Genomic DNA, 12,845 nt, shown 5'->3' with positions numbered 1-12,845 from the left:
GGGGAAAAGTCCATCCTTTGTTGATGGGGGATCCATTTTCGTGGCATCACTTCATGTAGTTTTAAGCCGCATATGCAAGTGCAGCAACAACCCCCGAATCAGGCACTGCTATAACAACATCACAATCAACATGAGTTTTTGTAGCTAAAATCTCACCAAATTCTCTTCTCTGATCGACCAAAAACAATTGAATTTGGCGGAGAAAAATAAATATGCTCAAAGATGCAAGCTCTTCGCTCAAACTGAGGCGCTAAATAAAGGCTTTGACAACCATCTTTATCAACCACAATTACTTCACCAGGATGCACTTTTCTCTCATACATGTTGCTTCAATCAAATCTAATGCACAAGTTTCAGAACCAAAAACATAAGAACCATTACTTCGACGACTGATAACTAACGGCCTAAACCCGTGAGGATCACGAACAGCAACTAACTTATCTTTAGTAACAAATACCAATGAATATGCACCTTTAACATGTTCACAGGCATCAATAACACTGAGTAATAAATTTGAAGCTTTTGAATGAGCAATCAAAACAACTTCAGTATCAGAACTACTATTAAAAATAGCACCAATTTCCTCAAGCTTAGCTCTCAGTGAAAAATAATTGACAAAATTACCGTTATGAGCAACACCAACTTCACCAAATTTACAATCAGCAATAAAAGGTTGAACATTCTTAAGCATCGAAGAACCAACAGTTGAATAACGTACATGACCAATTGCTGAATCACCAGGAAATCTATTAAGTTCTGATTCATTTAAAACTTCAGAAACTAAACCAACACCAGGTTTAAACATGAATTCTCCCTTATCAACAGTAAAAACACCGTCACCTTCTTGTCCACGATGTTGGAGTGCGTGGAGAGCTAAATAGCAAAGACGAGAAGCTTCTGGATCGCCATAAATACCAGCAACACCAAATTTTTCTCTAAGTTTATCATCAAAATCATCATCTTGATTTCTCGCAACGATGAAATCAGATGTGGGTTTTTGGTTTTTGCAAGAAAGAATGAAACTTGTTTTGGTATGATTAGTGATAGACAGTGATTGACATAATGATGATGATAAGCTTGGATTTGCTGGTTTAAGGTTCAAGAAGGGTTTAACTAGAACTGGGGTTTATAGAGGAGAACGAGGGTTCTGTTTTGAAGATGATATTGATGATCGAAAATATGAGATATTTGTTGTTGCCATTGATTTTTTTTTTTTTTTTGTAAACCTCTAATGGAGGTGGAGGAAGAGAGAGATACTGAAATCTGGCGTGTGTAGGGTTTAAGTCAGGAAAAGGAAGGCGTCTGTCGGACTTGGTTAAGTCGAGTACGGGTCCCCATCCGGATCAAGATTCGTCACTAATGAGTGGTATTATACCCGATGATGCTGCTGCAGTTGGTCATTGATGGGATTTGTACGATTGGTAGAGTGAGAAAACCTGGATTTTACGTCGGATGGGTGCTCTGTCATCTGACTTCTTCCGTTGCTCCCATTCTGCCAACAAACTAGCCAAGTATTTGTAAGGCATCGATTTATATTCATCATTTAATCTGTTTGAGTTGTCTTTCTCAATTTCATCATAATTCTTGGGTTTCAAATCATCATTATCTGTTTGCATTCTGCAGCAGGGTAGAGTGTGTAAGGTAAACTATATCAAACACGCAAGAACTACTTTGAACTAATGTCTGCTTTGAACGTTGGATATAGCTAGCAAGGAGCTGGAATATCCCATATATAACTTTCACTTTTAGGAGACTCAAATACTTCTTCTACTGATTTAGGGTGTGCATCTCCCAAATCTTCCACCATTGCACCAAGTACTTCCAAGCCTTCAGGCACCAGCTGTAGGAGCCCATCCACAAATTTTCCCTTGAGAATGACAATCTATATGACATAAAATATGAATTCTGAGTTGTGCATGCCCAATAAAGCTACCTCAAGTCATCCCACAAGAAACCTCTAAATGAATATAAACAAATAACAAAAAAGTTGCAAAAGAAAACCCAATTTCAAGTCATTTCATTTCAATAGAACAAACCTTGAAACCGGCAGGAGATGAAACTTGAAGATCTTCTATAGGAATGATCTCTACTCTAAGTGTGTATTGAACATCATCCGTCATAGTCGGAAGACATTTATTTTCTGGACGATCATTTATATGACCCATCCGGTTAACCTGTCAGAAAAAATTGTTACTCAAGGTCAAATATGTGTAACAAAATATTGCCAAACATGGTTAAACAATAACTAGATTACTTCAAAGAGCAAGCAAACTGTGTTTAATACCTGGAGAACTAATGGATCGGTATGATGAGCTAGATCAAAAGTATGAGTATTTTCAGGAAGCATACACCCACAAGAAAATTTCATATCAGATAACAGAAACCGCTCGAGGATGAGTTTCTCTTTCTCAGCAAGATCGAAGTTATCAAAACCAGGGTTTGAGTTATTCAACTCTGCGATAAATGAATCCAACCATTCTTGTTTCAGTTTCGACCTAAAATTCTCAGGAAAACTATTCATCGTGGTTTTAAAACTAGTTTTAGTAGCAGAGGAAATATGGTTTTGTTTAGACATTGTTACTAGTGGCGGAACTGGTCGGCATATTTCACTCTTTGCAAGAACTTTGGTGGATTAGCGTGATAAATAAGGATAATAAAGAAGAGACGACCCTTAATTCGTCAGGTTCTTAATGGTTGTGATCTAGAGTTATATTTACAGTGATCGGACAAATAAGTGGCAGTTACCCCGAACTTAAACCACGATGGTCAGACGGATTTGCAGTTCCTCTGTTATGTTGCTGGTGGTAGGCATTTTGGTGGGAAATCAGTTTAAACTCAACAGAAGTTCTGACTTTCAGAAAATGAAATTGGTACTGGTCACTTTTTTTGTGTTTGCATCTGTTGTTTCATACCTCAATCTTAAGTACCAGACTGCCAGTTAAAATCTGCAAGAGGGTTTATGTTAGCTACAATTTTTTAAAATTTATGCAATCAACTGTTAGTTTTGCATAGTCAATCACGGTAAGAGCCAAAATTCTGTAGCACCCAACAAACAGAGAACTTAGATACAAATTCGGGGGACATCAAGTATCAACATCAAACAACAAACAAGTAACAAAGTAGACATTTCATTCATCAATGATGTGCACCTTTAATCATCAAATTCGATTTGGAGACCTGAATGATAGAGCAATCATGTAAAAGAATTGTATTGTAATTAAAGGAAGGAAGATATTCAAAAGATACCCAGATCCCTCTAACCTGTATTCTTGATTTTCTGCCTACCAATAACTAAAAACAAAACAACTGTTAAGAATCCGAACAAAAATTAAAACCAAAAGAACCCTTCGTCAGTTAAACTTTATAATCAACACATCCTCAACAAAAATCACATACCTTTTACACTTTAACCTCCTTCCTTTCTGGTAGAACACGGTAATTCCCAGTGAAACAAGCATAGCAAAAACCAGGTGAATTTTCTTTGAGTAATTTCTTCAAGCTATCAAATGGAAGAAAAGCAAGCGAGTCACACCCGATGTACTTCCTAGTTTCTTCGATACTCAACCTTTTCGAAATCAACTCCTCTGCATTTGGTGTATCAACTCCATAATAACAAGAAACAACCATTTTTTAACTCGCGATTCTCATATGAACTTCTGTTGCTCCAACTTCTTTCAACAACCTAACAATTTTCGAAGACATTGTTCTTCTAACAATTGAATCATCAACAACTCTTTTACTTTCAATAACATCCCTAACCGGTGCAATTTTCAATTTCACACCAAAATCTCTAAGGGTGAAATTTTCAATCACACCAAAATCTCTAAGGGTGAAATACGGATGTACTTTTTTATGTGGGGTTTAAATGTACCTCCTTTTTTTTTGTTTTTACATATGTAATCCTATTTTGACCGTTTTTTTGAAAAAACGGTAAACAGATAGTTATCTTCCACGTGGGCTGTTAAGTAGACATGAAAGACTGTTTAATCCTTCAGATCACCCAGTTAACAAGTTCATTGTAATGAACCAACGATTTCAGCAGCTAGTTAACTCAGTTATTCATAAACAATTTAATATGTACGCATAACATATGTACATGTCACTATCTCCTTGAAGCGTGGCAACCTAGAATTCACCCACTATTTTTCGTAAAAGAAAGTACCAAAATTCTAAAGCAGGAAGAAAAAAAAAAGTAGTAAAAAAAAAGCTAATATCAACAGAAATTGTCGACAAAAGAAACTCAAAGCAATCAACTAAGGGCTTAGTCGACCTTCTTCATCTTGCTACCCTTAGCATCGTCTTCAACAAGTTCATGCATCTCTAGGTCAGCTTCTGTGTCAGCACAATCTTCATCAATGCTCAAACCCAAGTTCAACATCCTATAGATTCAGTTGCCGAAGGTAGTTGGCTCAACAATCAAATCCCAGAAATAGTATTTGTAACTCATGTTCCGAAGAACTTCACCGCTAATTTTTCCATCGCAATATTGGCATTTGCAACTACACGAACAGAATCATTAAGCGGTACTCCATACTGACCCATAATACGGTATAGTTGCACATGAATGTTTCCAATATTAATTGAGTTGAAAGACCGCTCATGCTAGATCACAAGTAACGAGTCCTCACCACATGAACACATGTACCACACTTTGATTACCACCTGCATCAGCTAACAACAGAACTCTCAAGGAACCAAACACTAAGCATTGAGAAGAACTATCTCAGCACAGCACCAACAGTTCATACACCAAATGAACACCAATAGGTCCAACACCACTTTAGAAAAGTAAGGTTTATTCTAGCAAAACTAATTTTCTATCATTAATGGATCTCACTTTTTAAACCAGTTAGGTTAACATATTAACATGAACCATAACGATATCTTGGTTGCTAATGTGATATTAATTTGACATACTAGAAACTATCAAATTGATCTCTGTTCAGACCAAAGGGTTAACATTAAATTATTGTTATTCTTAACTTGTTCATCATCAATTATTAATGATATTCCCTACTACTAACTTATAAACTCAAGCACGCTCCATCATGAAGAATAATTAAATGAGCTAGCTTTTTTCTATTATGCTAACAGCTAGTAGCTAGCTGCTGTAAACTACATCAATTAACTTGCTTTGAATAGGATCTGGTTGGTCAATATCTAAGGCTTGAATAATGAGTTACATCAGTTCAGTAACTGGAACATGAAAATGTGTCAGTACCCACCGCTAAGGACGGTTAGCAACATTCGCACTACCATGACCTATAACATCCATACAGATGATCAAGGAACCACTTTCACTACATAACCTTTCCATTATTGCATCCTCCAAACTAATTCACTTAAAGAATTAACTACCTGTCACGTAAAAAGGTCATACACAAATTGTTCCTTAAAATTTGTTTATAAACCGACTTGACACATAAAAAAGTGCTATCCAGTACTAGTTGTCAGCATATGGATGAAAATTTACACCATAATGATCTCAGTTTGCAGGAAACGACTAATTTACGTACTAATTCATCGGCATGACAAAACTCCAAGTTTTCATAATCCTATCATTACTGAAATGAGTAAAGAAAGCAAGAAGAACTTTACCATTGTTTGTTTTGGGACATTTCTCAAACACTTGTTGTGCAGTTTGGCTGGTGTTGACCTCGAACCTCCATCGCCTGGATAAACCCCAAAATCAGTTGTTATACAAGACCTTGAAAATACTCAAAACTGAAATTAACCATTTTTAAACTTTAATTTACACATGCGAGACAAAACCCTTTAATTATCAAACTTAAATTTCTAATTTAACTATCAATTTTATCCCAAATGAAATCAAACTTTAAATTCTGCAGTACCTGTGAAAAAAATTCTTCGAGCACGACAAGAACAAATCACCACCAGCAACTTTAAGCGAGAACAACCATCAACAACAGCTACCCAATCATTAAGCCGCCAAGAACAATCTCGCCCACTGCCATATCATCACCAAAAATTACCAAATAAACAACGGAAACTACAATTCAACTTGATTTGGAATAAACCCCTAAAATTTTTTTATCGATTTTGCTGAGAGAAGAATAGGTTGTTCAGAACCAGAGAGTGGAAAGGAAAATAATGGAAGAATGAACGATATGGCCTGATCTCATTCCTTCTTCAGTGGCTTCAACTAAGGGACATAACAGTAATCTGTGTATTCAAATTCTCATCTCAGTCAACGAGATATTGACCGGAAATATGATAAATCGACTAAATTAACAGATTTGGACGGAAAAATTAAAACACGCCTATATTTGTAAAAGTGAAAAAACCGGATGTCGATATGTCTATCGGGTATAAAAACAGGGATACATCTGTTTATAATCCAATCTCTAGTTTTTTGCGTAGGTTCGATAAAGGTTCTTCCAACATAACGTGATCTTATCAAACCTTGTTCAAATGGAACCCCAACTTTAGCCGCATACCCTAGTGCAGCAACAACCTGTCATGATACCAAAGTTCCTACAACCATCCCTGGAGTGTATTTAGTTTTTAGTAAATTTAACTATCCGTTTTACTTCAGTTAATTCTGCTTTAAGTTTTACTGGTACAGATGCAGTACAAGCACACGTGCAGTCCGTGATGCTTTAGGGTTTCGTTAGGTCCCTTTCTATTAAATAAGCTTGTACATGGAATTGCAGTTTTATCATGAATTAAGTTAATGGAGGCAGTACAGTGGTACTGAGTTACTTGAATGCTTGTAGTACAACCTCTCCTTCCTTATTACATCACAGAATAACTCAGTACATCGCATTTGGTATCACCCAGTCGATTCCTCTCTCTTTTTCTACGCCATGACTGGTCCAACTATCAAAGATGTGGATTCTACCACCCGTGAACTATATCAACTCATCAAAAATCTTACAGATCTATACAATCGTGATGCAGCAGATCGTACGGCAGCTGCTCAACGACAAGACACTTTGCTTACTTCTTTGGTTAAAATTTTTGAGACCAATCAAGCTAAGTTTGACACTCTTATTCAAGTTTTTTCTAAACCTCACTCAGAACCACAGGGATCTCCTTATGTGGAGAGCTCTAACAACAAGAATCACATGAATACTTTCAGTAACTTCTCTAAGGTTTCCAAACTAGATTTTCCTCGATTTTCCGGTGAGAATCCTTGCAGTTGGATTCGCAAGTGTGAAAGATTTTTTCAGATCCACTCCACTTCTGAAGAACAAAAGACAAAAATTGCTTCTTTATACTTTGATGGCAAAGTTGATTCTTGGTTTCTCGATTTCCTTACTGGTAAACATATATCTCTTGGCCTGTTTTTGTAGAAGCTATTTGTAGTCGTTTTGAAGATTTGGAAAATGATAATTATGTGGGTTCTTCTAACAAGCTTTCTTAACTTACCTCTGTTGAAGAATATTTTGAGCAGTTTGAATAGTTAAACGCCTTAATGTTGAGTAAAAACCCTCATCTCACAGAGGAACACTTCGTATTGAGCTTTATCAGTGGGTTGAAAGAAGTTTTGAAAAGTTCTGTGCAGATGCACAAACCTACAACTCTTGCTCAAGCATTTTACCTAGCCATATTACAAGAGTTGGCTCTCTCTTCACATATCCCAACTTCAAAAACCATTTCACTTAAACCCACACCCACCACTTCCTCTTATCATAAGTTCGTTCCACAAAGATTACCTATTGTCCCTCCCTCCATGGGTGCTTCTACATCTACACCCATTTCTCCATCTCCTATCCCACCACCCAAATCCCCATATATACCATCCATTAGAAGATTAACTTATAAGCAAATGAGTAAAAGAAGAGCACAAGGCCTTTGTTTCAATTGTGATGAAAAATACCAACCAGGCCATAGATGTAAATCCCAGCAATTATTTATGATGGTAGCTGACCATGAAGCAGATGATATTGAGCCTTCACCTCCTCAAGCTCCTGGTGAAGATCAACTGGTTGATTCAGATATGGAGATTTCTCTCCATGCCCTTACTGGCAATGTTAATCCTGACACCATTAGGATCCCAAGATTCATTAAGAAAAAATCCATCATTGTGCTAGTGGACACAGGTAGTAATCATAGTTTCATTGATTCTTCTCTAGAAACTCAATTGGGTTGTGAAGTTCAACCAACTGCTCACATGTTGGTCACTGTTGCTAATGGGGCTAAGACCACAAGTACTGGGATCTGTCCACAACTACAGTGGACAATGCAACACCAAAAATTTGCTACGGATTTGAGGTTACTTCCTTTGGGAGGGTGTGATATAGCTTTGGGTGCTGATTGGTTAAGAACTCTTGGTGATGTCACTTTTAATCTGGCCAAGCTATCTATTTCCTTTCTTCACCAGGGTCAAGCAATTACTGATCAAGGTACATTTACTAAACCCACACTCATACTACTTAGTGGTAATGCTATGAAAAATTTTATCAAAAAAAATACTCCAACTCTAGTAGGAAAATTCTTCTCTATTACAATGACTCCTCCACCTGCTGCAATACCCACACCAATTCAAGAGTTGCTCAACAAATTTTCTGATATTTTTGAGGAATTAAAACAATTACCACCACCAAGGATTCTAGACCACCAAATCAATCTAAAACCAGATTCCCAACCTGTCAATCTCAGACCCTATAAATGCCCTTATATCCATAAGTCAGTGGTGGAGTCATTAGTACAAGAAATGCTCAACAATGGGATTATTCAAGATAGTCATAGCCCTTTTGCCTCCCTAATACTTCTGGTGAAAAAGAAAGACAATACTTTGAGGTTTTGTGTTGATTTTAGAAAGCTCAATTCCATAACTATCAAAGATAAGTTCCCTATACCTATTATTGATGAGTTATTGGATGAATTACATGGAGCAAGAATATTTACTAAGTTGGATTTAAGGGCAGGGTATCACCAAATCAGGGTTCATGCACCTGATATACATAAGACAACCTTACCCATCATGACCACTATGAGTTCAAGGTTATGCCATTTGGCCTAACAAATGCACCTGCCACCTTTCAGGCACTTATGAACTCTTTATTTGGTCCAGATTTGAGAAAATTTGTTCTTGTGTTCTTTGATGACATCTTGATCTATAGCTCCAACATCCAAGAACATGTTCAACATCTCTCCCTGGCTCTTTCTTTTCTCAGAGAACACAAGTTATTTGTCAAATTTCTAAATGTTGTTTTGCTCAAGATTCTCTAGAGTACTTAGGCCACATTATTACTTCAAATGGAGTGGCTGCTGATCCTGAGAAGATTGCTTGTATGAATTCTTGGCCTATTCCTACTACTCTTAAACAGTTAAGAGGTTTCTTGGGCCTTACAGGCTATTATAGGAAGTTTGTGAAAGGATATGGTAATATCAGTAAACCTCTCACAGACTTATTAAAGAAGAATTCATTCTTGTGGTCTCCCTCAGCTGAAGATGCTTTCAACACCCTTAAAAATGCTATGTGCACCACTCCTTTCCTTGCCCTTCCTAACTTCACCAAAAATTTTGTAGTAGAAACTGATGCATGTTCTAGAGGCATTGGTGTTGTTCTCATGCAGGATGGTAGAGCAATTGCCTTCTACAACAAACCTTTATGGCCAAAGGCTTTAGGGTTATCCACTTATGAAAAGGAGTCACTGGATGTGGTTAATGCAATGACCAAATGGAGACACTATCTCACTGGTCACCATTTCATCATCAATACTGACCAGCAGAGCATTAGGTACTTTATGGAACAAAAGATTACCACATTACTGCAGAAAAAATGGCTCATCAAGCTTCTGGGATTTGACTACACAATTCATTAAAAAAAGGGTTTGGATAACAAAGCTATTGATGCTCTTTCTAGACTTCCTCATACTGATTCCATACCAACTTGCAGTGTTATGGCCTTATCTGCTCCAGCTTGGACTCAAGATATTATCAATAGTTACACCAATGATGCAGTGGCCTCTACTCTTATTCCACGGCTCTTGGTTAACCCATATGCAGTCCCTAATTTCACATACTTGGAGGGAATTCTGAGGTTCAAGAGAAGAATTTATGTGGGTACCAACTCTAACTTGAGGCAACACATCTTGCATTCTATTCACTCATCTTCCGCTGGGGGTCGCTCTGGTATTCATGGTAGTTATGTTAGAGCTAAAACATACTTCTACTGGAAAGGCTTAAAGCAAGACAACTTGATGTTGGTCAGCCAGTGTGAGACTTGTCAACAAAACAAACTTGATCATCACCACCTTATCGGACTTTTACAACCACTTCCAGTACCTACTCAGTCTTGGCAGCACATTGGCATGGATTTCATTGAGGGCCTTCCTAAGTCACAGAACAAAGATGTTATACTGGTGGTAGTGGACAGATTCACCAAGTATAGTCATTTTATTGGTCTTACTCATCCATACACAGCTATCACAGTGGCTCAGGAGTTTTTAAATACTATCTTTAAACTGCATGGACTTTCAACTTCAATTGTTTCTGACAGAGACAAGGTTTTTACAAGCAAGTTTTGGCAGGAACTTTTCAGAACTTTGGGCACCCATCTATCTATGAGCAAAGCTTATCACCCTCAGTCAGATGGCCAGTCTGAAAGAGTTAATGCTTGCTTGGAAGGATACTTGAGATGCATGACAAGCCATAAGCCAAAACAATGGTTTCAGTGGATTCCATTGGATGAATGGTGGTACAACACCAACTATAACACCAGCTTGAAGATTTCTCCATTCCAAGCACTATATGGGTATGTACCACCTCATTTGGATTTTCCTACAACATCTACTACATCTGTAGCTTCTGTGGAAGAATATTTACAAATAAGAGATGATGTTTTAGACATTCTCAAAGAGAATTTGCATAAGGCACAAGAGAGAATGAAGTGGTTTGCTAAGAAGAAAAGAACAGATAGATCATTCCTTGTGGGTGATATAGTTTACTTGAAGTTGCAGCCTTATAAACATACTTCTATGGCCCTGCGCAAGAACTTCAAGTTATCTTCCAGATATTATGGACCATTTACTGTGATCCAAAAAATTGGTGAGGTCGCTTACAAACTACAACTGCCCCCAAACTGCAAGATCCACCCAGTGTTCCATGTGTCACAGTTGAAGAAGAAAATGGGCACTTCTGCAACTACTATTCCTTCACTGCCATTGGTGGATTCAGAGGGTGAAATCATACTCAAACCAATTTCCACTTTGGACTCCCGCCAGATTTTTCGACAAGGAACGTCAGTGCAAAAATTACTGATTCAATGGTCTCACACTACTCCGGCTGATGCTACTTGGGAGGACCTATCGCATGTCAGAGTACACTTTCCACACTACCATCCTTGAGGACAAGGATATTCTGAAGGAGGGAGTATTGTCATGATACCAAAGTGCCTACAACCATCCCTGGGGTGTATTTAGCTTTTAGTAAATTTAATTAGCCGTTTTACTTCAGTTAATTATGCTTTAAGTTTTACTGGTACGGATACAGTACAAGCACACGTGCAGTACGTGATGCTTTAGGGTTTCGTTAGGTCGCTTTCTCTTAAATAATCTTGTACCTGGAATTGCAGTTTTATCATGAATTAAGTTAATGGAGGCAGTTCAGTGGTATTGAGTTACTTGAATGCTTGTAGTACAACCTCGCCTTCCTTATTACATCATAGAATAACTCAGTACATCACACAACCCCAGAATCAGGCACTGCTATAACAACATCACAATCAACAGGAGCTTCTGTGGCTAAGATCTCACCAAATTCTATTCTCGGTTGATAAACTGATTGGCCAAAAATAATCGAATTCGGCTGAGAAAAATGAATATGCTCAAAGATGCAAGCTCTTCGCTCAAACTGAGGCGCTAAATAAAGTTTTTGACAACCATCTTTATCAACCACAATTACTTCACCAGGATAAACTTCTCTCTCATATGTTGCTTCAATAAAATCTAATGCACAAGTTTCAGAACCAAAAACATAAGAACCATTACTTCGACGACCCATAACTAACGGCCTAAACCCGTGAGGATCACGAACAACAACTAACTTTTCTTTAGTAACAAATACCAATGAGTATCCACCTTTACCTTGTTCACAAGCATCAATAATACTAAGTGATAAATTTGAAGCTTTTGAATGAGCAATTAATCAAATGTAAAACACTGCAGTATAAGAACTACTATTAAAAGTAACACCAGTTTTCTCAAGCTTAGACATCAGTGAAGAATAATTGACAAAATTACCGTTATGAGCAACACCAACTTCACCAAATTTACAATCAGCAATAAAAGGTTGGACATTATTAAGCATCGAGGCGCCAACAGTTGAATAACGTACATAACCAATTGCTAAATCACAAGGAAATTTATTAAGTTCTGATTCATTAAAAACTTCAGAAACTAAACCAACACCAGGTTTTAACATGAATTCTCCCTTATCAACAGTAACAATACCAGCACCTTCTTGTACACGATGTTGGAGTGCGTGGAGAGCTAAATAACAAAAACGAGAAGCTTCTAGATCGCCATAAATACCAGTAACACCACATTCTTCTATAAGTTTATATCAAAATCATCATCTTGATTTCTCGCAATAGTGAAATCAGATGTGGTTTTTTTATTTTTGCAAGAAAGATTGAAACTTTTTTTGGTCTGATTAGTGACAGACAGTGATTGACATAATGATGATGATGAGCTTGGATTTGCTGGTTTAAGGTTCAAGAAGGGTTTAACCAAAACTGGGGTTTTGAGAGGAGAATGAGGGTTCTGTTCTGAAGATGATATTGATGATCGGACATATGAGAGATTTGTTTTTACCATTGATTTTGTTTTGTAAACCTCTAATAGAGGTGGAGGAAGAGAGAGATACTGTAATTT

General features: G+C 37.3%; 1 protein-coding gene, 1 long non-coding RNA gene and 2 pseudogenes across 2 annotated transcripts; all 4 read right to left on the bottom strand.

Annotated features, from left to right (window-relative positions):
* Positions 1-61: 61 nt before the first annotated feature.
* On the bottom strand, positions 62-1,616 carry LOC113279816 (annotated as a pseudogene).
* LOC113278657 (recQ-mediated genome instability protein 1-like) lies at positions 1,595-2,126 on the bottom strand. The gene is made up of 2 exons (XM_026527434.1): positions 2,037-2,126; positions 1,595-1,882 (listed from the first exon to the last, which is right to left on the bottom strand). Exons 1-2 carry the CDS (start codon positions 2,118-2,120, stop codon positions 1,706-1,708), a joined length of 261 nt encoding a protein of 86 aa, XP_026383219.1. The 5' UTR covers positions 2,121-2,126; the 3' UTR covers positions 1,595-1,705.
* A 1,252-nt stretch (positions 2,127-3,378) lies between these two features.
* On the bottom strand, positions 3,379-12,788 carry LOC113279815 (annotated as a pseudogene).
* Positions 4,034-6,155, bottom strand: LOC113283093. Its single transcript, XR_003327333.1, has 3 exons — positions 5,853-6,155; positions 5,599-5,672; positions 4,034-4,662 (listed from the first exon to the last, which is right to left on the bottom strand). It is a non-coding gene; the product is annotated as an uncharacterized LOC113283093 (long non-coding RNA).
* Positions 12,789-12,845: the final 57 nt, after the last annotated feature.

Source organism: Papaver somniferum, chromosome 5, assembly GCF_003573695.1.
Source record: "Papaver somniferum cultivar HN1 chromosome 5, ASM357369v1, whole genome shotgun sequence".
NCBI classification, from domain to species: Eukaryota; Viridiplantae; Streptophyta; class Magnoliopsida; order Ranunculales; family Papaveraceae; genus Papaver; species Papaver somniferum.
This window is presented reverse-complemented; position numbering and strand designations above follow the sequence as displayed.

Excerpts from the sequence above, each read along its gene's own strand:
- LOC113278657 (XM_026527434.1), bottom strand. The coding sequence starts at position 2,120 with ATGACGGATGATGTTCAATACACACTTAGAGTAGAGATCATTCCTATA. Across the intron at positions 1,883-2,036 it reads CATCTCCTGCCGGTTTCAAG|ATTGTCATTCTCAAGGGAAA; the intron begins GTTTGTTCTATT and ends TATGTCATATAG.